The sequence below is a fragment of the Jaculus jaculus genome, chromosome 5 (genome assembly GCF_020740685.1).
Source record: "Jaculus jaculus isolate mJacJac1 chromosome 5, mJacJac1.mat.Y.cur, whole genome shotgun sequence".
NCBI lineage: Eukaryota > Metazoa > Chordata > Mammalia > Rodentia > Dipodidae > Jaculus > Jaculus jaculus.
In genome coordinates, this window is record NC_059106.1 from 139,501,211 (window position 1) to 139,527,232 (window position 26,022).

The 26,022-nt window shown below is 46.7% G+C and overlaps 1 protein-coding gene across 2 annotated transcripts; it reads right to left on the reverse strand.

The window, feature by feature from the left end:
* Positions 1–2,026: 2,026 nt before the first annotated feature.
* Positions 2,027–25,731, reverse strand: Apod (apolipoprotein D). 2 transcript variants are annotated; one of them, XM_045150712.1, is made up of 6 exons: positions 25,662–25,679; positions 23,692–23,774; positions 20,704–20,854; positions 12,750–12,871; positions 7,798–7,886; positions 2,027–2,503 (listed from the first exon to the last, which is right to left on the reverse strand). In XM_045150712.1, the coding sequence occupies exons 3-6, from the start codon at positions 20,824–20,826 to the stop codon at positions 2,268–2,270; spliced, it is 570 nt and encodes a 189-aa protein (XP_045006647.1). In that variant the 5' UTR covers positions 20,827–20,854; positions 23,692–23,774; positions 25,662–25,679; the 3' UTR covers positions 2,027–2,267. The 2 variants fall into 2 exon arrangements, with proteins under 2 accessions (XP_045006647.1, XP_045006648.1); XM_045150713.1 differs by lacking the exon at positions 23,692–23,774 and having other exon boundaries at positions 25,662–25,731.
* Positions 25,732–26,022: the final 291 nt, after the last annotated feature.

Sequence of the window (26,022 nt, forward strand, 5' to 3'; positions counted from 1 at the left end):
TTCAAATAAAATACCAAAGAGTCCCAAATGCAGCCAGGCATGGTGGTACATGCCTATAATTCCAGCACTCAGGAAACTGAGGCAGGAGGATCTCAAGGCCAGCCTGGGCTACACAACTCTGTCTCAAAACAGTGTTTTGAGGGTTGGAGAGATGGCTTAGCGGTTAAGCGCTTGCCTGTGAAGTCTAAGGACCCCGGTTCGAGGCTCAGTTCCCCAGGTCCCACGTTAGCCAGATGCACAAGGGGGCGCACGCGTCTGGAGTTCGTTTGCAGAGGCTGGAAGCCCTGGCGCGCCCATTCTCTCTCTCTCCCTCTGTCTTTCTCTGTGTCTGTCGCTCTCAAATAAATAAATAAAAAATTTAAAAAAAAAAAACAGTGTTTTGAGCCAAGTAAACTTGACTTGCAAAGTCATGAAAGGTCCTCTGAGTTATTTTGAACTTACAGGTTTTCCTTTCTTTTAAAAAAATATTTTGTGGGCTGAAGAAATGGTTTGGCAGTTACGTTGCTTGCTTTTGAAGTCAATGGACCCAGGTTCAACTCCCCAGAACCCATGTGAGCCAGATGCACAGGTGATGCAAGCAAGGTCGTGTGTGTGCACAAGGTGGTGCAAGCAAGGTCGTGTGTGTGCACAAGGTGGTGCAAGCAAGGTCGTGTGTGTGCACAAGGTGATGCAAGCAAGGTCGTGTGTGTGCACAAGGTGGTGCAAGCAAGGTCGTGTGTGTGCACAAGGTGGTGCAAGCAAGGTCGTGTGTGTGCACAAGGTGGTGCAAGCAAGGTCGTGTGTGTGCACAAGGTGGTGCAAGCAAGGTCGTGTGTGTGCACAAGGTGGTGCAAGCAAGGTCGTGTGTGTGCACAAGGTGGTGCAAGCAAGGTCGTGTGTGTGCACAAGGTGGTGCAAGCGTCTGGAGTTAAATTTCAGGGGCTAGAGGCCCCAATTGGTGCACCAATTCTCTCTCTCTTCCACAAATAAAAATAAATAGGCATTTTGTGTGCATGCACGTGTGTGTGTTTCACAAATGTAGGTGGTGTGCCATCTCACTGCTGGCCTGCTGGGACACACGCACTGCCGCCCCCAGCGCTTACACGGCTGCTGGGAACCAAACTCTGGTCTTGAAACCTCATTAGCAGGTGCCTAAGCCACTGAGCTGTCTTCCCAGCTCCATTCTGATTTTAAGTCACAAGTTGAGAAAATCCAATGCAAAGTGGTTTCTGGCTCCCTGGCCAAGCAGGGAAGTAGGAACACCCTGAGGACAAGGACAGACAGAGCAACCTCGGCCCTGTGTCTTGCAAGGGATGGGATTTCCTTGCATTTCTCAGGGCACCCTCTCCTCTCTACCTTGGCACGCCTCACCTTGACTATAGTGGCAAACAGGTAAAGACTTGTTTGTTTTTTGCTCTGGGTTGCAGGTTCTGTGGGAACAGGGAGGGATTTTGGGGTTTTCTGTGACTAGACCCTAGTAAATACCAACTGAATGAAGAACAAAGAATACTTTTAAAACCATATTTAATATTTTCAAGGAGAGAGCGAGAGAATATGGGCATGCCAGGGCATCCTGCCACTGCAAACAGAGCTCCAGACACATGTGCCACACTGTCTCTGTGCATGTCTGGCTTTTTATCGGGCTCCGGGGAATTGAACCTGGGTTGTTAGGCCTTGCAAACAAGTGTGTCTAACTGCTAAGCCATCTCTCCAGCCCTAAAACCATCTTTTAAATCCCCTTAGATTCTCCTCTTTGCATAGACCCCAAGATAGCCATTCTTTAGCTCTACCTGGAAGTCTTTCTGTTATGAAAGGAAAAGCTCCCAGAAAATCTCCAGACAGAGACTTGGAACCCCTACATTATTTCTCCTAGAAGTGTGCACACTGTAGAACGAGACTGGATCCAAGTTACCAGAATGTGGCTTTGCCATCTGCTTTGTCCTTCCAGAGTTAAGATTGCTACCTTTAAACTAGGACAGCTCAGAACATAGTTTTTCTGAGCATCCACTTATAATCAACCCAGTTTAGAGTCCACTGTGAGCACAGCTGGTTAGCAACATGTTTATTATTGGGCTAGCAGGGCAGGAGTGTGAGGTCCAGCTGGGTTTGGATCAGCTCTCCGTACGTTCCCCTCCGTTAGATTCTGTAGTCAAACGTGGCTTCGGGTGGCTGCCGTGGTTGTCATACTTGCTTGGTTTGTCTTTATAAGGGATGGAACGGGGTCGGGGAAAGCGAAGCAAAAGAACGCAAGCATGTCACCTGGAGAGTGGCTGCAGCTCCCTCATCACTTACAGGAAGTTAGGGCAGTTCACTTGATCTGTTGTTGTCATTTTCTCGATGTCGATATCATTAGAAGTCAGGATGTCTTTTAGGTAGGTCACGGTTTCTGGAGGGAGATAAGGGTTTCTCCCCAGAATCCAAACGTGATCCACGTGAAAGAGCCAGATGATGGTGGTGCAGGAGTATACGAGAGCATAGTTGTCATAGTCGGTGGCCAGGATCCAGTATGGTGCAGATGGCATCACTGAGGAGGAACAGATGCAGGTAGCATGAGATTTCAGGGCAAGAGAAGCCGAATCTCTGGGACTCTGGGGACCTGGTCTCCAAATTGGTGCTTCTAAACTGGATTCAGGTGGGAGTCAGGGCACTGAAAGATACTAAGCCCCCCTCGTCCCTCCTGAACTTCACATCTGCAGGTGGTTTGTCCTTTCTTCGAAACAGAGTCTTACTAAGCTCACGTGGGTCTACAGCTCAAGATCCTCCTGCCTCAGCCTCCCCAGTGCTATGCTGGAATTACAGATGTGTACTCCATGCCTAGTGGTGGCTAGTACTTTAAAAACAACAACAAAATTCCCACATTCCTAGTGAACGGCAAGATGAGAACCACTACCATGCCCTTCTTCCTGAGAACAAGGGGCTCCCCAGATGCCTGGGGGTTCAGGCGGACTTCCTGAACTGAGAGACTGCACTCGTACGAGGCACGTGGAGGCACCACTAGCTAAGAGGATTCAAGAACGTAAGGCCAGGGCTGGAGAGATGGCTTAGTGGTTAAGCGCTTGCCTGTGAAGCCTAAGGACCCCGGTTCGAGGCTCGGTTCCCCAGGTCCCACGTTAGCCAGATGCACAAGGGGGCGCACGCGTCTGGAGTTCGTTTGCAGAGGCTGGAAGCCCTGGCACGCCCATTCCCTCTCTCTCCCTCTATCTGTCTTTCTCTCTATGTCTGTCGCTCTCAAATAAATAAAATAATATAAAATGAACAAAAAAAGAAATTAAAAAAAAAATAATGTAAGGCCAGGGCTGGAGGGATGGCTCTGTGGAGACAGTGCTTGCTGCACAAGCCCAAGTACCTGAGTTTAAATCCCCACAACCATTGAAGCGGGACACTGTAGACTAGAGTCTAATCCCAGCATGCTGCCCCGAGGGGGGAAGGCAGAGACTACAGACTTATCTGCAAGCGTGTGGGCCAGCTCATCTGGTGAGTGCAACAGTGAACTCGGAAATAAGAGACCCTGCCTCAGGCAAGGTGGAGGGCAAGGCCCAAGGCCCAAGGTTGTCTTCTGATCTCCATGTGCACTTGGATTCAGGCGTATGAATCCACGCACAAGAAGGTAGGACCAGAGGCACAGGCTTTGAGTCTGTGCCACCCAGCTTCCTGCAGGCCCTGCCCAAGGGAGGAAGCCCAGGTGCTTTGTTCTTCTTCATTCATGATCCTGGCAAGCCCTTCTTCTCTCAGGAACGTGGAGAGGGCTTGCCTTGCAAGCATGAGGACCTGCACTTGACCCTCCTCACCCATGTAAAAGCTAGACGCAGCAGCGGACCCTGTCATCCCAGCACTAGGCAGGTGGAGGCAGGCACAGAGACACCTGGAATATCCTGGAGATCCAGTGTAGCCTAATGTGGTGGTTTGATCCAGGTGTCCCCATAAACTTAGGTGTTCTGAATGCTAGGTTCCCAGCTGATACAGATTTGGGAATTAACGCCTCCTAGAGTCAGTGTATTGTTGGGGGCGGGCTTATGGGTGTTATAGCCAGTTTCTCCTTGCCAGTGCTTGGCACACTCTCCTGTTCCTGTTGTCCACCTGATGTTGGCCAGGGAGTGATGTCCACCCTCTGCTCATGCCATTGTTTTCCTTGCCATTATGGAGCTTCTCCCTTGACCCTATAAGGCAAAACAAACAGGCTTCCCCACAGGCTGCTCTTGGTTGAGTGATTTTTACCAGCAAGGTGAACCTGACTGCAACACCTAATTGGTGAGCTCCATGCCAATGAGCAACCTGTCTCAAAAGAGGCAGATGGCATACCTGAAGAAGACACCTGAGCTTGTCTTTTGACATTCACACAAATTCACACATGTGCACACACACACATCCATACACATATGAACACAATACACACACACATCCATACATATATGAACACAGTACACACACACATCCATATACATATGAACACAGTACACACACATCCATACTCATATGAACACAACACACACACACACATCCATGCACATATGGACACAATACACACACACATATCCATGCACATATGAACACAGTACACACACATCCATACATATATGAACATAACACACACATACATCCATGCACATATGAACACAACACACACACATCCATACACATATGAACACAACACACACACATCCATACACATATGGACACAACACACACACACATCCATACACATATGAACATAATACACACACAAAGAATGTGGTGAAGCAGTCAGAAACAGATTAAAAACTTTTCCTCCCAAACTGTCCATAAAGGCTTGTTGATGGACATTTGTAAAACTTTGGGAGTCCATGATTAGAAAGGTCTTTAATAGATAAGATGGTTCTAGGGGCCAGGTACACAAAGTGGTGTATGCATGTGGCAAGAAGCCTTGATCACCCATTCTCCCTCTCTCTCTCTCTCTCTCTCTCTCTCTCTCTCTCTGTCTTTGTAAATAAATAAAATTTTTTAAAATAGAAAAATGGAGGCTGGAAAAATGGCTTAGTGGTTAAAGTGCTTGCTGGCAAAACCTAAAGACTCATTGGTCAACTCTCCAGATCCCAAGCAAGCCAGACACACAGTGATGCAAGTATGCAATGTCACACATGTGCACAAGGGGGCACACACGTGTGGAGTTTTATTGCACTGGCTGAAGGGCCTAGTGCACCAATTCTCTCTCTCAATCTTGCATAAAAAGAAAAGGCAGTCTGTTGGGCTTACCTCAAAAAGAAAGAAAGAAAGAAGGAAGGAAGGAAGGAAGGAAGGAAGGAAGGAAGGAAGGAAGGAAGGAAGGAAGGAAAGAAAGAAAGAAAGAAAGAAAGAAAGAAAGAAAGAAAGAAAGAAAGAAAGAAAGAGAGAAAAGAAAAATGAATTCCAGGTCAGCCAGGGTTAGACTGAGACCCTATTCCCACCCCCAAAAAAATGAAAAGAAAGATGGTTCTAGAAACTTCCTCTGTGAACTTGACTTCCACAGCTAAGACCGAGGCCTAAGAAAACTTAGCCCAGAAGTGGAGGATGGACCAAGTGGGAGGAAGCTGGAAGTTCTGTGTGACTCCAGAAGCACGCAGGGCTTGTATGCATGCGCGGTTAGGAGTGACACTTCCTGGCTTCCAAGCAAACCTCCCCTACTCAACAATACTTCCCGTTGGCCAAGTCAGGCCTGAGCAGCCGTGGGACACAGGAGGTGTGTGCATGAATGCTTTGAGTTTTCCTGGGTGTCAAAGACCCAGACAACGATCCTAAAGACATAGCAGGCCTGGCCTGCAGGACCAGCCACCCCAGGTCCTTCCTGCCTCTGAGTTTCTGTTTACAAACATGGGGGAAAAAGAGGAGTACTAGAAAGAAGCTGAATGGAGCCCATATGGAGGGTTGGTTCTAACTTGTCAGTGCCTTGCCTGCTTGCTTGTCTGCCCCCTACACACGCACATGCGCACGTGCACAGACATGCACACACACGTGTGCGCACTCACATACGCACAGACACACATGAGGAGGGCATATATCACCACGCATGCACTGTCTGTGAGGTTCGACGGCTCTGTGTGTACCCATCTGGCTGAGAATGCTTTAGCACCGAGTTTTGGGAAAAAAAAACCATTTTTTCTCACATCTTCTAGCAGTGGCAACATCAACAACAGCCAGGCATAAACACCCTTCTTCTCACAGGGTCTAGCTCTCAAGAATCAAGTTACTTAGTATTTCCTCTTAGTACAGGAAATGTCCACAAATCTCCTGATTAGAAAACTTTGACGGTCCCCTATTGCTGAAGGACAGTGCAGTGCACACTCTCTAGCATGGCCCTTAGGGGGTCCCTGAACTTTCTCTTCCATCTGACAGATCTCTATTCTGCTCTGGCTTCTTTATGCAGGGAGCTCCCATGTCATTCTCTCTGCTTGGAACATCTATCCTCTTTCATAACCTTACATATACCTTCCGAGGCCCAGCATGAACATCTGAGCTCTCCAGCCCAGCTACATAGCAGACAGCTCAAGCTTCTCTTTTGGCTCCTGTAGCAAGGTTATGATGATTATGTACATGGTTTCATTCAACCTTCACCCCATTCCTCTCCCTTCCCCATCCATGCTACGGGAAAAAGTCTCACATGAGCGTTTGGAAACTCAGGGTTATGTCCAGCTTTGGGTCTAGTTCTCTTAGTGCCTGCCCAAGTCACTCAGGTCTCCGGCACTTCAACTCCTTTCTTTGTAAAAATGACAAGCGCAACGGACATGTACAAAGCCCTTGACAGTGTAGGATGCGTGTCTAGTTTCTCTTCACAATGCTGGACAGTTAGCCCTGGTTTGCTTGTTTATGTGAGGTTATTTTACTTATTTAGTTTGGTTTTTTGAGGTAGGGTCTCGCTGTAGCCCAGGCTGATCTGGAATTCACTCTGTAGTCTCAGGGCGGCCTCGAACTCATGGTGATCCTCCTATCTCTGTCTCCTGAGTTCTGGGATTAAAGGTGTGTGCCACCATGCTCAGCTACATGTATGATTATTTGCACATAGTCATATGTGTGGGAAGAACTGTTTTATACCCCTAGCATTCCTTTCTTATGAGTAAGAGCTTCCTCTGTGCCCCACTCTAGGGACCTGAGTCATGTGTGTGTGCGTGTGTGTGGTGATGGCTTTCTCTTGAATCTGGTTACGTCAGTGTCTGCCCTGGATAGAGGTAGAGAGAGCACTTTGGCACTAGAAAGCCTCACAGGTCGGAGCTTAATTCTTCAATACATCTTCCACAAAACTGACACCTGCTACTTTCTCTGCTGCCTGCGCTCTCTTCCTAGTTCGCTCAGCTGCTTGAGGTGGAATTGTTCCCAGAGACCCAACAGTGTGACACAGAGTTGTCAGCATTGTCAGGATTCACACTTGCCTTCCCTAGTGCCTCTAAGCTTCAGCACATGCTGATTGTTCTATTCACATCTAATGATCTGCAGGACTTCTGTTCCCCATTACACCGGAACGTGTCTCCTGCTGCTCATGCCAATATGCTTCTGCAGGCATCGCCCTCTGCAGCACTGGGGCTAATCATGCAGTAAGTCTCCTGGTTCCTCATCAGCACCCACGTGGGATGTGACCTCTATAAAGACAAGGATGGCTCTGTCTTACACATCATTGCACACCTCCTCCCGCCATGCACCCCAGGTCCTGCTCTGGCACGGCACGAGGTAAGTGCTGCCCAGTGATTGTCTATTGACCTGAACCCTGCCGATGACACTCAGCTGAGACAGGAGTTGTCAGGCATGGGCTCCAGACTTCCATTTGTTATCTCTTGTCCCCAAAGCTTCCTGAGAGGCGGAGACAGGGACACTTACGCTGATAAAACTTCACTCCCAGCTTGGCAGGCTCGGACAGGTTGCTCTGTGTGGCCTCGCCTTCAATTTGATTCACTGTTCCATCGGGTCTGCAGTGAGTGGGGCGGGGGGGGGGTAAGAAAAGGAAAGAAAGTGAGAAAGGGCGAGAAAAGGTAATTCACTGAAAATTAAAAAAAAAAAATCTTAATCCCAGCACTCGGGAGGCAGAGGTAGGAGGGTTGCCATGAGTTCGAGGCCACCCTGAGACTACATAGTGAATTCCAGATCAGCCTGGGCTACAGCAAGACCCTGCCTTGACAAACAAAACAAACAAACAAACAAAAAATCAATAAAGGCAAGATTTGGGCCCCCAGGACCATGCTAGCCAGCAGGGTGTTGTCTGGTGTGAGAGGCAGGCCACCCCAGATTCCCTTCCCGTCCTTTCCTGTGACTCTCTGAGGCCCAGGGGAGGAAGACAGCCGCCTGATAAGAAGCAATTATGGAACCGCTCAGGGCCTGGAGCAGATGACATCAGACCTTCGCATGTCAGCGCTCTTTTGCACTGTCTGCCACTTGCTTCTCGAGTCATTTCCTGCTCCGAAGAGAGACAGAGAAGGACAACAAACGAAATGAGCCCTGTGAACTAAGATTCACTTCTTTACAAAGGAACCAGCCAGGAGGTGCTGGATCACTGGAGGGAGCCTGGAGGGCCACACACTACCCCCCCACTTTTTTTTTTGTCTCTGTGACATCTTATCCCTTTGTCCCATCAAGGAGCCGGAGCTCTGAAACCCCTCCATTTCAGCTAGCTAGTGTGGGAGACTTTGCTGTGGGATGGGTTGGCCCACAGGTAGTCAGGAAGCAGTGATTGCCCGGGGATCTGAGGGGAGCCCGGTCTCAGAGACGACCATTGGGAAGAATTGCACATCTCCCTGGGGATGGCTCCCACACTAACGTGTTGCTGGCCGTGCCTTTTCCCTTAGTGCTCTATAGAACGGTGGCCTGTCCTCAGGGAAGTACTCTGACCCTTTCAAAAGGACCTGGCCCGTTTGTGGCTAACTCCTAGTGAGCCTCTGAACCTCAAAGAGTGGAGAAATCCCTGGAGCTGAGGGCAAGACGGGAGCTATCTCAGTGGTTAAGGCATTTACCTGCAAAGCCTAATGACCTGAGTTTGATTGCCCAGTACCCACAGAAAGCCAAATGCACAAAATGGTGCAGAGTCTGGAGTCAGTTTACAGAGGCTGGAGGCCCTGATATGCCCATATTCTCTCTCTCTCTTTCTTCTTGCAAATAAATAAATGCTTCTTTTTTTTTTTTTAAATAGAGACGTGACAGAGGAGCTGCCTGTTCATTAGTCCTCAAGACTGAGCGCCCAGAGTGACGTGTTCTAGAAAGATGGTAGTGCTAAAGTAAGTGATGGGGATGTGGTAAAATCCAGACCCCAAGTGCCAAGGAATGGAGCTTGGGAAACGTACTCTGGTACTCTTGGTGGTGGTGTCTGTTACACCCATTTGAAAGCATGCCTTGCTCTCTCGCCTGAAGCTCAGGTTTCTGGGGTAGAGGGTCTGCTTCGAACTGAAAACAGCAACTTAGCCACAAACCAGGATCTTCCCATTTTTGCTATCATTCATGTTTTGTTCCTGCACAGTGTTTTTTTTTTTTTTTTTTTTTTACCCCCCGAGGTAGGGTCTCACTGTAGTCCAGGCTGACCTAGAATTCACTATGTAGTCTCAGGCTGGCCTCGAACTCACGGTGATCCATCTACCTCTGCCTTCCAAGTGCTGGGATTAAAGGCATGTGCCACCACACCCCACTCTCCTGCATAGTTTTTATTTACTTATTTTTAATTTTTATTTTTTGTTAAAGAAAGAGAGGGAGAATGGATGTGCCAGGGCCTCTGGCCACTGCAAATGAATTCTAGATGTACGCACCACCTTGTGCATCTGGCTTATGTGGGTACTGGAGAGTTGAACCTAGGTCCTTAGGCTTTGCAGACAAGTATCTTAACCACTGAGCCATCTCTCCAGCCTCCTTATTTGTGTTATTTTATTTTATTTTTTGTTTTTTCAAGGTAGGTCTCACTCTAGTCCAGGTTGACCTGGAATTTGCTAGGTAGTCTCAGGATGGTCTTGGATTCACAGCAATCCTTCTACCTCTGCCTCCCAAGTGCTGAAATTAAAGGTGTGTGACACCACGCCCATCCTGAATAGTTTTTCATTTTGTTTTTGTTTATCCAAGGTAGGGTATCACTCTAGCCAAGACTGACTTGGAATTCACTATGTAGTCTCAGGTTGGCCTCGAACTCACAGTGATCCTCCTACCTCTGCCTCCTGAATGCTGGGATTATAGGCATGCACCACCACGCCCGGCCACCTGAATAGTTTTTAAAGTACCAGCCTCTGATGCTAAATTCACAGCTGGATCATGTGGAAATGCACTTGTATTTTGAAGGGTAGCAGCAGCTAACCCACAAAAGGACGTGGTTACTAAATGACTGCCATGTGCCACACACTTGGTTCTAGCAGCTTTGCAAATGTTACCTCACTAATGTTCACACAGCCCCGTGGAGATTGGTTCTATTACAATGGCTACAGAATGATCCTAGGTAACCCAAGACCACATGCTAAGTGACAAACACAGGATTCGAAACGAGACAGCCAGACACCAAAGTTTGAATCCCTCATCTTCTAGCGCTGCGCCAGCTCTCGGGGCTGCAAGTCCTGGGACACTGGTGGAGAATTACCTTGTCTGACTCCCGGTATGTCCTCCACTCATTCTGCAGCCCTCCTGGAAGGAGAGACTACATCATTTCCCCAAATCTGTAAACTTCCCTCTATGTGCTGTGTGTCTCAGACAGGCATAATCATAGAAGCAGAGGAATTCACTGCTGGGGACACAGTTGAAGAGTATCTTGGGGGCTGGATAGATAGCTCAGCAGCTAACGTGCTTGCCTGCAAAGCCTAAAGACTTATGCTCAACTCTCCAGGTCCCATGTAAGCCAGAAACACAGTGACGCAGCGTGTAAGGTCGCACATGCGCACAAGGGCACACGCGCATCTGGAGTCCGACTGCAGTAGCCGGATGCCCTGGTGCGCCAATTCTCTCCCTCTCTCTTTCTCTCTCGCTCACTCTCTCACATTAAAAAAAGAAAAGGCCAATTTCCTTGGGCTTGCCTAAAATAAAATAAAACAGAGTATCTTGGGGCTGGGGAGATGGCTCTGCAGTTAGGGTGCTTGCCTGCAAACCCCAGTGACTAGGGCTCAGTTCCCCAGTGCCCACATAAAGCTGGATGCATAGAGTGACACATGCATCTGGAGTTTGTTTGCAGTGGTCAGAAGCCCTGGTTTGGCCGCTCTCTCCCTCCCTTCTCTCTCTCTCTCTTCTTGCAAATAAATAAATTAAATTTTTTTTTTAAAAGAAGAGTGTCTTGGTCACTCCAAAGGAGATGGGCGAATCCCATGGGTTTGGGTCTGTGTCAATGTCTTACTATTGGTCTTCAATTGGGACAAAACATTTCATTGAAATGAGGTCATTACAGCTCTGTTGCCAGCTATGATTAGGAAAGTGTCCTTTAAAGGACACATTAAAATCTTGGCTCTCAGCTGGGCACGGTGGTGCACACCTTTAATCCCAGCACTGGAGAGGCAGAGGTAGGAGTATCGTCGTGAGTTCGAGGCTACCCTGAGACTACATAGTGAATTCCAGGTCAGCCTGGGCCAGAGTGAGACCCTACCTCGACAAACAAAAACAAAAAAAATCTAGGCTCTCAGGATGGTGCTATTGGGAGGTGGTGGAATTGTGAGGAGATAAAGCTGGAAGATCTTCATGGAACCAGGGGCTGTGCCACCAAAGGGGATTGTCAGGCTCTGTTGTCTTCCTGTTTCTGTTTGCTGCCTCCTGTTGTGAAGTGTTTTCTCCACCACAGGCTCCCACCGCAACATGCCCCCTTCACCAGGAGCTCAAAGAATGGGGCTTTCCTTTCAGACAGGAGTCTCTAGAACTGAGCCAAAGCAAACCTTTTCTCTTTATGGTAATGGCCTTAGGAATTTCACTGTAGGGATGGACAGTCTTTATAATTCCTGTGAGATTCTGGGACACTGGATCTCTAGTCCTGAAGCTATCCCCCGAGGCTCTTAAAGAAGTTGGAGTTTTCTTGGTGGCCCTTAAACTCCTCCCTTTGTTTCTCGGGTTTGCTCAGGCCAGGAGTCAGCCAGCCGGGCCTCTAGCTCCCAGGAAGGCCAGGAGCTACTGCAGTGGCGACAGCGAGCTGCCGTGGGCCTCGCAACCTCTGGCTGGGCTGTAGTTACTTCCTTTTCCCTGCCTTTCGTTCTCTTTGACATTACACTTCTCCTGAATTTGAATTTCAGCTTCGTCATTTACCAGTTCTGTGGCACCTAGACACGTTTACCTCTAGGCCCCTGATTTTTCTCATTCATAAAAATAAGGTTTATAATAGTACCTATTTCAGGGATGGCGTGAGGATTTAATAATATATAATCATTTACCGAGTGTGAGAGAGAGAGATGTTTATACTACTTTTTGAGTCTGATTTATGTGGGCGGCTGGGAAAAAAATCAAACTTGGGTAAGCAGGCTTTGTAAGCAAGTGCCTTTAGCCACTGAGCCATCTATCCAGCCCCATTACTGGGGCTTTGGATGTTTGCTTTTCAGAATATAAAACTTTGGATCAGAGATCAATGCTTGAGGGCATCAGAGATGGAATTATATACTTCTAAAGGATATCCGGTCTACTTAAGCTTATGTTTATGTGAGTGTGCATATGTGAATACAGGTATTTGACACTTGCTTAATGAGAAAAGAAGGACCCTGCAGGATTGGTGCCTGGAGACAGATGAATTGCAGACAAATGCCTTAACCACTAAGCCATCTCTCCAGCCCACTTTCTGGTCTTTCTCATCCTGCTGGGCGCAGGACACAGCCCTCCTTCCGCCTTGGCCCCGCGGCACGGCTCACCTCATCTCCTGGTTCAGCACCTTGATGTTCCCATTTTCCAGGAGTGAGTAGTTAGCTTGAATACAGTTCCCTTTCTCAAAGGTCACTGGAATCTTCTCAATTTCATACCATCTTCCGAGGTACTGCAAAGATAAGAAGCGGAACACAGCCCTGGCGCTCTCTGGGGACCCGTGACTCTTCCTCATTGTCATCTTGCAGAAGCAGAGCCCTTTCCTGGGGAAACCAGGGCAAAATGGGCTGTTTTGTTCCCAGTGCAACTGAGCTAGCGACCAACTCAAAGGAGAACAGGTGAATCCGATGCGCTGGTGCTGGCTGAATGCTACATTCTACTCCTAAAGGGCTCTTTATGCAGATGTGTTCTCAGTCCTCTTTAGCCAAAACCTGTGTGAAATTGTAGCCTCTGTACAAGGAAGGGATTGTCTAGGTAACAGAAACCGCCTTTCACCTCAGACAGCTGATGAGTCTACAAGGCGTCTTTGAATTTTGTGCAACTCAGACATTGGGGCTCAAGGGCTCAGGGTTGGCTTCCTTTCCTTAGGTGACCCTGCGCAACAAGCTGGTCAGAAAGGATCGAGAAGACCTGCAGCGTCCTGCTGCGGGGGGCTTGCTCCTAGTCCAGAACTTGGGGCGCTCACACTCAGAGTCAGCCTTAAGGAAGCGGCCCCAGTGCGGGAGGGCGAGGGAGAGCCGCCACACACACCTGTGCAGAGTCCACACCAATGCACAACCTCGCCAGAACTCAATGTTCATGCGCTTTTTTTTTTTTTTTTTTTTTTGGCCCAGCCTTTTCACTTCTGGGAATGCATCCCTTGCTATAAACAATGATGGTCTAAAGGTTACATTGCGGTACTCTTTGTACTATTAGACAGGAAATAGTCTGAGCACTCGTAGGGGCTAGGAGAGTAGGATTTCTTTTTTTTTTTTTTTTGGTTTTTTGAGGTAAGGTCTCACTCTGGTCCAGGCTGACCTGGAATTAACTCTGTAGTCTCAGGGTGGCCTTGAACTCATGGCGATCCTCCTACCTCTGCCTCCCAAGTGCTGGGATTAAAGGCGTGCGCCACCACGCCCGGGGAGAGTAGGATTTTATATATCCTCTTTCAAAAGAGGGATAGGATCTAAGATAGAACTAAAGAAAAAAGGGCAAAAAGACAGGTTCAAAATGGTATATATATTAAGGTAACTTTTGTGTAATAATAGTAATAAATTGTGTAATAATAATTTTTTAATTAATTAATTCATTTATTTTGAGAGCGACAGAGAGAGAAAGAGACAGAGAGCAAGAGAGAGAATGGGCGCGCCAGGGCTTCCAGCCCCTGCAAACGAACTCCAGATGCGTGCGCCCCCTTGTGCATCTGGCTAACGTGGGTCCTGGGGAATCAAGCCTCGAACCAGGGTCCTTATGCTTCACAGGCAAGCGTTTAACCTCTAAGACAACTCTCCAGCCCTGTAATAATAATTTTGTGTTCGCTTTCTATTGCTAATGTAATAAATTATTTCAAGCCTAAACTGGATCTTATTTCTTATCTTGCAGTTCTGTAAGCCAGAGTCTGACCTTAGTCCCTCTCACTACTCTAAAATTGATATGTGGGCTCTCTTCCCTCCCGGAGGCCTGGGGGCTGCTGTCTGGCATGATCCCTCATGATCTCACATTATTTCTGTAAGACCTCTTAATCGTTTGCAGCTTCTCTTCCTCCACAGAGAAAATTCAACGTTCAAGAATACCAGAAGTGCTGGGCGGCGGCTCAGTAGTTAAGGGTGATTGCTTGCAAACCTGCTGGCCCAGGTTTAATCCCAATGCTCACATAAAGCTAGATGCAAAGTGGTGAATTATTTGACATATCTCTCAATTTCTCCCTTCTCTCATATACACACCCGCTCACACACACACATACATATAAGAAAATGAAAATTAAAAGGAACACTGGATGAATTCTGAATTCATTTACTGAAAGATTTGCTTTCAGATTTGCCAGCATCTTAGTATATTATTTTATAAATAATTCCTGGGTAGTAATTAAATGCTGTTTTATCTTTTCTTCTGCTTCTTTTTTTTGGGGAGGGGGTTTCAAGGTAGGGTCTCCCTCTCTAGCTCAGGCTGACCTGGAATTCACTCTGTGAATCTCAGGGTGGCCTTGAACTCATGGTGATCCTCCTATCTCTGTCTCCCAAGTGCTGGGATTAAAGGTGTGCACAACCATGCCTGGCTTTGCTGCTGCTGCTGCTTCTTCTTCTTCTTCTTCTTCTTCTTCTTCTTCTTCTTCTTCTTTTTTAATAAAAAAGGTATGGTAGTTAAAATAAAAGTAAAAATTTTCAGTGTTGTGGGTTAGTGAAGTTTTTTTGCTTTATAGAGAAAGGAGTTTAATATGGTATTTTGAAATATGTTTCTCTAAAGATAGAAATAATTCCAAATGTAATTTTTACTTTGTATTTTGTTTTTGGTATAGTCAAATATTCAGGTTGTTTCCAAAATTTCCATTATTTTCAAAAGTCAAAATAAATTTGTTCTGCAAAATAAGGAACACTGGAACATAAGTGAAATCATCTTTATTTGGAGAATACACACACACACACACACACACACATATATATATATTACACTTGTGATGAAAAACATGCAAATAAAACAATAAAAGTATGTAAGAATAAGTTTCACTGAAGAAATACAATAAAACTACAATCTACTCTTAGAATAAAGAAGACCTAAGAAAATGGAAAGGTGGCCCATGTTCATGAACGGGAAGATTTAAGGTGTCGATACTCTCCAAACTATTTTTTAGATTCTCTGATATGAGATTTGTATCTAGGATACAGGAAGAAGGTTTATATCTCAACAATAGAAAAATAAATAACCCAATTTTTTAAATGGGAAGAAGATGTGTGTGTGTGTGTGTGTGTGTGAGTGTGAGTGTGCTTGTGTGTGCCGGCACACACCAGCTGCGATGGGCATGTGTAGGTCAAAGGACAGCTGCAGGTGTTGGTCCTCCACCCTATTGGAAATAGGATCTCTTGGACGTTCACTGCCCTGCACACTTGGACGGCTTCCCAGGGGCTTCTGGTGATCCTTCTGTCTCCTCCCACCTCATCATAGGCGCACTGGAATCACATATGTGTGTTACTGTGTCCAACATTATGTGGGTTCTTGGAATCCAAACTCAGGTCCCCATGCTTGTGTGGCAAAGCACTTTACCCACTAAATCATTCCCCAGTCCCTAGAATGGGCCAAAGACCTGAGTAGAAGATATATGAGCTGTCTACAATATATGAAAAAGTGCTCAATACCACTAGCCATTAGGGACTGGAGATCAAAGCCGCATGAGATACCACTTTACACCCACTGAAGATGCCCATAATAGCTGGCGTGGTGGTGCACACCTTTAATTCCAGCACTCCAGAGGCAGAGGTAGGACTGTCATCATGAATTAAAGACCACCCTGAAACTACATAGTGAGTTCCAGGTCAGCGTGGACTAGAGTGAGACCCTATCTTGAAAATTCAATCCCCTGCCCCCACAAAGAAAATTACCCACGATAGAAAGAATATAACAGCAAGGGTTGGTGGAAATATGGAAAAAATAGAATTATATCTTGCTAGTGAGAATGTCATCTTAATAGCTGCTCAAAAAGTAAAACATGAGGGTTGGAGAGATGGTTTAGCAATTAAGGCACTTGCCTGTGAAGCCTAAGAATGCGTGTTTGAACCTCCAGGTCCCATGTAAACCAGACACGTGACTCAAGAGTGCAATGTTGCACATCTGCCACAAGGGGGCGCACACATCTGGAGTTCATTCACAGTGGCTGAAGGCTCCTGGCATGCTCATTCTCTCTCTGCGTCTCTCTCTCAAAAATAAAATAATAAAAAATACTTTTAAAAAATACATTTTATTTATTTATTTGAGAGAAAGAAGGAGAGAGAGAGAGAGAGAATTGGCACATCCGAGCCACCAGCCACTGCAAATGAACTCCAGATGCATGCATCTGGCTTACGTGGGTCCTGGAGAATCGAACTAGGATCCTTTGACTTTGCAGGCAGACACCTTAACTGCTAAGCCATCTCTCCAGCCCTAAAAAAAACTTTTTAAAAAAGTAAAACAGGGAGTTACCTCATCAACAATTCTACTCCTTTGTATATTATACTCAAAAGAACTAAAAAATATACGTCCCTCTGACCCTTAAACAAGTCTCGAGCACGAATGACCATAGCAGCATTATTTCTAATAACAGAACAGGAAAGCAGACCTAGGAAGACAGCTTAGCAGGTGAAGTGCTCACTGGGCAAGGGTGAGGAACAGAGTTCTGATCCCCAGCACTCATGTAGAGTGCCAGGCATGCCATAGTGGCACATGGTTGTGCCTCCAGTGCCAGAGAGGTAGAGACAGGTAATACCTGGGCTTGTTAGTTAGTCAATCTAACGAGATCAGTGAGCTCTAGTTGTAGTGAGAAACTGTCTCAAAGAATGAAATGGAAAGTCTGAAATAAAACAAAACAAAACACTCAGCATCAACCACTGGACTCCACATGTTTGTGCACCACACACACGTGTGCATGCACACATACAAACGTGCACACACACCACACACATACCATACACAAGAGGAATTAGAAACAGCTCCAATGATGAACAAGTAAGTAAAGTATGACATAATCACACAGTAGAATTTGTTTTGGCAGTAAAAGCAATGGTTCAAATGCTATCAGATGAATGCACCTTCAAAATGTGAAGAAGTCAGACCTGAGGGCTGGAGGGATGGCTTGGAAGTTAAGGCATTTGCCTGCAAAGCCAAAGGAACTAGGTTCAATTCCCTAGGACCCACATAAGCCAGATGCACAAGGTGGCACATGCGCCTGGAGTTTGTTTGGAGCAGCTAAAGGCCCTAGCATGCCTATTCTCTCTCTCTCTCTCTCTCTCTCTCTCTCTCTCTCTCTCTCTCTCTCTGCCTCTTTCTCTTTCTCAAATAAGTAAAATAATTTTTTTTAAAGTTTTTTTTTTTAAAGAAGTTAGACCTGAAAGACTACATACATGATGCCATAGGCAACTTCATAGAGACAGAAAGTACATGATTGGTTGCCTGGACAGGGCAGGGTTGAGAAGAAAAGGAATATTATGCTTTGGATATGAAACGTCTCTCAAAAGTCTTTTGTGATGACAGCTTAGTCTCTGATGCAAGCAGTGTTGGAGGTGAGGATTTTAGGAAGTGATTGGGTCATCAAGGTTCTGACCCAATCAGTGGATGAATCCCTTAATGGATTCATAATATATAATATTATTGGGAGGTGGTGAAAAGTTGGGGCATCTAACTAAGGAAGCGGATCCTTAAGGGCATGGCAGACAAAGATGCATCTCGCCGCCTGCCCCTTCTCTGTCTGCTCCGTGGTTACAATACAGCAAGGAGTCTCTCCATGCCTTCCTGCCACCGTAGAGTTCTGCCTCCTCCTAACCCTACAGCCAGTAAACTACGGGCTGAATCCAGCATGCAAAACAAACTTTTCGTTTCTTTTAACATTATTTGTGTGTGCGTGCATGCGTGTGCGTGCACATGTGTGCATACCACCATCTCTTGCTGCTGCACACCAGTTCCTATCCAACTTTACGTAGCTAGCTGGGGCATCGATCCCAGGCAGGCAGGCAGGCCTTGCAAGCAAATTACCTTTAACTGCTGAGCCATCACTCCAGCCCCAAACTTTTCCGTAAGTTGTCTCGAAGTGATTAAAAGTTTGACTAACACAGGGAAAGTACCTGTTAGTGGGCTCTTGTTTTATCCTTGGGATAATGAACACGTTCTAAAATTGATTGTAATGACGGTTGCATAACAGTGAAGATAATTGAAAACTACTGGCAGTGAGGAAGGCGCTTCAACAAGTCAGAGATATGATACATGTGCTAAGCTCAATAAAACTTTTACTTCAAAATTTCTGCTTTAGTTCTCAAAGGACTTTTGTAAGTACAGGTTAATGATTTTTTTCCAAGTTATCTAACCCAAACTAAAATCTGACTCTAATTCCCTGGGTCTTTTCCATAAAGCTTCTTTGAAGTCTCCCAGGATTGCCCAATTAAAGGGATGAAATCTTTTTGTTGTTGTTTGTTTGTTGTCTATTATTTTTTTATTTATTTGAGAGCAACAGACAGAGAGAGAAAGAGGGAGACAGAGAGAGAGAGAATGGGTGTGCCAGGGCTTCCAGCCATTGCAAAAAACTCCAGACATGTGCACCCCCTTGTGCATCTGGCTAACGTGGGTCCTGGGGAATCGAGCCTCGAACCGGGGTCCTCAGGCTTCACAGGCAAGCGCTTAACTGCTAAGCCATCTCTCCAGCCCTGTTTGTTGTTTACTGAGGTAGAGTCTTGCTCTAGCCCAGAGCTGACCTGGAAATCACTATGTAGTCTCAGGGTGGCCTTGAACTCATGGCGATCCTCCTACCTCTGCCTCCCGAGTGTTGGAATTAAAGGTGTGTGCCGCCCTGCCTCGCTGGGATGAGATCTTAAAACATCCTGGAACAAGTCAGTGCCAACCTCAGTGTGTATCTTTTTCTACCTCACCTGTGGGCTCTGCCCCAGCCCTGGTGATGGTCCTTTTCTAAACCCCTTAGTCTCTAAGCTCCTCCCTCCCACCACTACCTAAACCCTCCCTTCAAACATCCCAACACACTTCCCTACCAAGGAGCCAGTGACTGACAACTTCAGTGCTATCCAAACCAAGTACATTGATTTTTTTTTTCAAAGGGATCAAACTTTTTTGTTAAAGAGAAGTAGCCTTAAGGTGAGGGAGTTCATAGCGCTGGGAGCCTCTAAGTTATACCATCTGATAACTAGCTACCTATCGCTGCTGCTCCCTCTGCCCATCCCAGGAAACAAAACCATTTATGAGGGAGCTGGTTGTATTGTGGGTAATCGGAAAGCCTCTCAGAGCTATTACCCAGCCCTGGGGAGGCAGAGGTAGGAGATCGCTGTGAGCTCAAGGCCACCCTGAGAATACATAGTGAATTCCAGGTCAGCCTGGGCTAGAGTGAGACCCTACCTCAAAAAAAAAAAAAAAAAAAAAAAAAGAAAGAAAGCCTCTCAGAGAGTTCTGGTCTTTCTTAGGTGCTGCCTGAGTCACCCCTGGGCGTCCTACTCTGATAGGAAGTCTGGTTTTGAATCTTTGATGCATTTCTTAGCTGTACCACCTGTGAGGGACATCCAGGTCCTCTCTGTGTGGGACAGGGAGGTGGTATTGTACTGGCCAGAGTCCACCCTTCTCCCCTCCAGCCTCCCCCCGACTCCCCACAGCTGCGGGAGACGACTCACATCCACACTACTATCTGACACACCCTGGATCCCTTCTCTGCCACGCAGCCTGGCCAGTGCCATGGAGCTCCCACAATCATGGGGCAAGCTAATGTGCCAAAGACTTCTCTCTTGCCCCCCATCCTGTCCTCAGAGACTGCTTTGAGGAAACCCAAAATAAGGACCCTTCCCCCAGGCTTGCTGCAGAGAACAAAACAAAGTAATAAAATGGAACCTCATGGAATGATCACTCAGCCAGGACATACAAGATAAACGGGAAGGGTCTGAGGATGTAGCACTTGGTAGAGCGCTTGCCCACCCTGCATGAAGCCCTGGCTTTGACTCTCAGCACCACAGAGAGACCAGAAGTTTAAGGTCGTTCTCCTTGGCTACATAGTACATTGGAGGTCATTATGAGGATGCATGAGATCCTGTCTAAAAGGAAAACAAAAGCTGGGTGTGGTGGTGCATTCCTTTAATCCCAGCACTTGGGAGGCAGAGGTAGGAGGATCACCATGAGTTCGAGGCCACCTTGAGACTACATAGTGAATTCCAGGTCAGCCTGGGTAGAGCGGAACCCTACCTCAAAAAACCAAACCAAAGGAGGGCGGGGGATGAGGAGGAGAAGAAGAAGGAGGAGGAGGAGGAAGAGGAGGAGAAAACAAAACAAAACACAAGAGATTTGTTTTTTTCATACCTTATTGACATTGAAATTCTCCTGTGTGGGAGGTGTGGGACATTTCCCAAGGTGGAATGCCTGGCCCTGGGCCACAGTGAAAAGGCTTGCCATCATGGAAAGCAGCAGCAGAACTGCCGTCATCTTGGCGCTTGGTGGCTGCTGAGGTCACCTGGAGTTGGGGAAACAAAGCAGCTCCTGAGGACACACGGGCACAGAGAGATTCCCACAGGCCTGGTCCTTCCACACATGCCCTCCTTCTCAGAGGTGCAGCCTGCCTCCCTTGGGGGCTGCCCACCTAGCTGTCCTTACCACCATGAGACCTTCTGCCCCCGAGCTTTTGTCCCTCCACTGGAGCTGCCCCCCCCCCCCCGCCTCCTTGTGTGCTTCTCCAAGGGAGGGCATCGTGTCCTTTCTTCCCAGAATCACGGCAGGCCCTGGAAGTGCTAGGCTCAGTAGACAGACTTGGGGAAAGAACAAAAATAGTATGTATGTGGTGAGATAGGCGAAGGGAAGGGGGCAGGACCAAAGCCTTCAGGAACTGATAAAAGAAAATGTAAACCAAAACCATGCACAAAGCCATGTGTGGTGGCGCACACCTTTAACCCCAGCACTTGGGAGGCAGAGGCAGTTGGATAGCTGTGAGTTCAAGGCCATCCTGAGACTATCAAGTGGATTGCAGGTCAGCCTGGGCTAGAGCGAGACCTTACCTCAAAAAAAAAAAAAAAAAAAGCCAGGCGTGGTAGTGCACGCCTTTAATCCCAGCACTCGGGAGGCAGAGGTAGGAGGATTGCCGTGAGTTCAAGGCCACCCTGAGACTACATAGTGAATTCCAGGTCAGCCTGAGCCAGAGTGAGACCCTGCCTCAAAAAACCAAAAAAAAAAAAAAAAAAAAAAGTACACTATTAAGTGTCCTGTGAGATTCATAGGGAAATGGTCCTTTGACTCCCACATCCCATCAACCTGATGTTCTATCAACACAAACTGGCCTGAGAACCTTAACAGGAACCAATAGGTGGGGGAACCCAAGGTTACCCAGATTGGGTTCAAACACTGGCTTTGACACCTACCAAGCTAAGAGGCTACCTAGTTATGTGTGTAAGTGATGACTTCATTTCTGGGCTGATAAAATAGGAATAATAATAATAATGTCAGTCTCATGAATCTTTATGAAAATTAATTTGGATAATATAAGCCAGGGCCACCCAGGAGGCTTAGGTGGGAGGATTGCTTTATCCCACCAGTTCCAAGCCAAACCAGGTGGCACAGGGATAGAGTGAAGGGCAGAGGGGGAGGAGGGAGGGAAGGCAGGAAGGAGCAAGATAAGAGAGGAAGAGAGCGAATACATGCTCAGTAAATGTGAGTTATTATTATTATGAAAAACAGAAACAGGGATGTATTTCCCTGATTTTTTCCATTTATTTATTTTTTAGTTTATTTTTATTTTTATTTTTATTTTTTATTTTTATTTGAGAGCAACAGACACAGAGAGAAAGACAGATAGAGGGAGAGAGAGAGAATGGGTGCGCCAGGGCCTCCAGCCTCTGCAAACAAACTCCAGACGCATGCACTCCCTTGTGCATCTGGCTAACGTGGGACCTGGGGAACCGAGCCTCGAACCGGGGTCCTTAGGCTTCACAGGCAAGCGCTTAACCGTTAAGCCATCTCTGTATTTTCTGAAGCAAGCCTAGCAGACTGGTCTTTTTTTTAATGTGAGAGAGTGAGAGCAAGAGCTTGAGCAAGTGAGAGAGAGAGAGAGAGAGAGAGAGAGTGATAACTGTCACGTGAGGGCCTCCAGCTGTTGCAATTGAACTTCAGACATGTGTGCCCCCTTGTGTGCATGAGCAACCTTGTGCACGTGCATCTGGCTTACGTGGGACCTGCAGAATCGAACATGAGTCCTTAGGCTTCGCAGGCAAGTGCCCTCACTGCTAAGCCAGGTCTCCAGCCCCAATATTTTGTGGAGGGTATTTTTTATAGATGACGTGCATTTAGCAAGAGAAGGACTGTCAACTGATGCGTAACTGGGCAATAAGCATTTCAACCCAGGTGTTCTCTGGTGGCCACAGCTGGCTCAGGGTGGACATTGCTAAGGGGAGGAAGCAATGCTCAGTGCGGTCTGGGGATGGCCATGCCGGGCTCACTCTGCCTCCCTCGCTCCCCTCCATTCCCTTCTGCGTGACTCCTTGCCTTAAAGCTGCACCTGAGCTATTTCCAGCTCCCTGACTTTCTCTCTGTGATAACAACGACTGAGTCAATGCAGGCAAAATGTTCTCAGATCTGAGCATTTAAAAGGATGTGTCATAACAGGAATAATTATAACCACTTTCTTATGAGTCTCTAAGCCTCCAAATAACTTTAATAATCAATAGCTTTTCTTCTGGAGCTTTTGTTGCCTGGTTTTTCCAAAGAACAGTTATGTAAGGAGTGAGAGCTGCCAACTGCAGTGGGTGGGGGCGGGGGTGGCTGCTGGAGCTCTGTTGAGCAAGGCTGCAACGGGACCCCCATCCTCAGTCTCGGGCGCTCTGTTTCCCATCAGCTTCGACCACCCCGTAAACAACACCCATCCTTTAACATTGTGGAGAGTGAAGTATTTGTAGAAATCCAGCCTCAACTCAAAACTTTGTACCTATTTTCAAGGGATCTTGGAATGCCAGGAGCTCCACCCAACAGGTTCAAGCTAAGGACTTTCCCCAGGGCATCAGAACGCAGAGGGTTGCACACAGTAGGGACATTTCTGCTGGGTCTCCAAACTTGGCGGGACCTTAGAGGACATCTACCGCATCCCGCCCCTAGGTGTGCTAACGGGGCCAGAGCTGGGTGGGACAGTCATCCCAGCTCTTGGTCTCCAGCTGTCCACCCAGGACGGCTGCATCCCTTGCTACCTTCTAATAAGAGTGTGCCTCTGAGGCCTGAGGAGTCTTTCACCATGCAACAGTGAGAGCAAGTCAGCTCCATGTCTCTGACAAATGTCTCATCACAGATGTTCTCCTGTGGGCTGAAACATACCCTTTCGCTCTGTAGGAGGTTTTCAGAACAAGGCAAACTCCCCTTGAACGCATCGATGCCTTCTGCTTGGACGAATTTTCTTCCTATGGTTAAAAAGTCCTTGCAAGGGAAAGGGTTGACAGCACCGTGTTTTATACCCCATACGTTCAGCTTCAGCTGACAATTACTGAACATGTGTGTACATGTTTTTTTTGTTTTGTTTTGTTTTGTTTTGTTTTCAAGGTAGGGTTTCACTTTAGCCCAGGCTGACCTGGAATTCACTATGTAGTCTCAGGGTGGCCTCGAACTCACAGTGATCCTTCTACCTCTGCCTCCCGAGTTCTGGGATTAAAAGTGTGAGCCACTTTGCCTGGCATGTGTGTACGTGTTTGACCCTGCAAAAAAATATGTACTATTTATGGTATATATATTTTCATAACTTTTAATATCACAAGATTATCCTGATGACTTTACTTAAAAAATAATTTAAATGAAAATTAAGTATCTGAAAGTAATTCTTCTAGGGCTGCAGTGCAGGCAGCAAGGGCCAGGCACTGGCTGCAGACACACTCCTGCTCACACTCAGGTGGGGCTCACACGCCTTGCTGGGCACACTCACTGAATCTCTCCATGTGAAGCCCTGGCTTCCGTATGCTCTGCACTGGTTTCCAGTGTATCAACTGGAAGTGACTGGTGCTGGAATTTACCTTGTCCTCTCTAGATTAATTTGCCCCGGTTATTTCCTGGTACATTGTAAGGCCAGAATTTGAGCCCAACTCTCCCGAGTGTCATTATGAACATAGTGCTTGACATCCAGAGACTGCAAACATGACGGCTTAGATTTTGAGGCTTGACATGCCAAAATGAAACACATTTCTAGGGGCTGGAGAGATGGCTTAGCAATTAAGGTGCTAGCCTGCAAAGCCAAAGGACCCTGGTTCAATTCCTCAGGGCCCACATAAAGCCAGATGCACAAGGTGGTACATGTGTCTGTGGGTTGTTTGTAGTGGCTGGAGGCCTTTGTGCACCTGTTTAGTCATTCTCCCCCCCCCATCTATATATCTATATCTATATATGCCTCTCTCTCAAATAAGTAAAATATTTAAAACAAAATTTAAAAACCCCACATTTCTGGTGCTGGTAGATCTCAACCCATCTAGCCTTTGAGTCTAACAAGAACTGTATCTTTTGTTTTCTTTCTTTTTCTGAGCTAGGTCTTGCTACATAGCTCAGGCTGGTCTGAAGCTTATGACTTTCCTATCTCTGCCTTCCTAGTATAGGAGTCTAAAACAGTACACATCCCATCTAGCAAACTAAATCTTTTGATTAAAATCTTTCTGTGCCACGTTGTTCAATATTCTACTAACACAATTAATACCAGTTTTCAGTAGATTTTACTGTCACACAGTGGATCACTAACAGGGATCTACTATTCATCTCCTGCAGTCTTGGGGCACACAAATTTTTCTCATGGTCCCCTTTGGTAGGGAAAGGATATAGGACAGAAAAGATTTTGGGTTAGTTTAGGCCTGTTGCTTAGTCTATCTGCACCTCCTCTTTCTTACCTGAAAATTGCTACTAATAATAAGTTACCTTATAAGTCTGAGGAAAATGAGATTGAATTTGTAAAGTTAGTGTAGTAAAGTCCTCAGTCAGTGGTACTTAGAGTTTCTAGTTGAAATGGGGCAATGGAAAGTCACGCCAGTCTCTATTTGAAATATCTTTTATCACAAATGAAAATTCAAACCTCAGGAGGGAGCTGGAGAGATTACTCAGTAGTTAAAGGGACTTTCGTGCAAAGCTTGATTGCCAGGGTTAAATTCCCCAGTGCGCGTGAAAAGCCAGCTGCACAAAGTAAAGCAGCGGATGCAGGATGCATCTGGAGTTTGTTTGCAGCAGCAGGAGGTCCTAGTGTGTCCATATCCATTCTCTTTCTGTCTCTCTCAAACACACACACACACACACACACACACACAAAACACGGTACATACCTCTTTTTTCAAGACGAAAACAGCTTCCCCACACAAAATTGTCCAAAGCGAGATGCTAGTGACTGGCTTCTCCCAAAAGACTTTATAAGCTTCCATCAGGCCACTGACCTTTAATAGTCATGCATGCCACACCCCCCACAGTTCAAAAAGGCTGTCCTCAAAGCTGAGCTCTGTAGGAAGCACAAAGATGGGATGTTGTGTCTCTCTCCTCCCCTCATTTCCTTCACAGCTGCTCCCAGAAGAAGAAACAATGAGATATTGTTTGTGTATGTGTGAGAAAGACACAGTGCATTTTCATTCAAAACATCTTTTTGGCTTTGTGGGTTTTCGAATTGAATTTTTTTTTTTTTCCAGTCAGAAT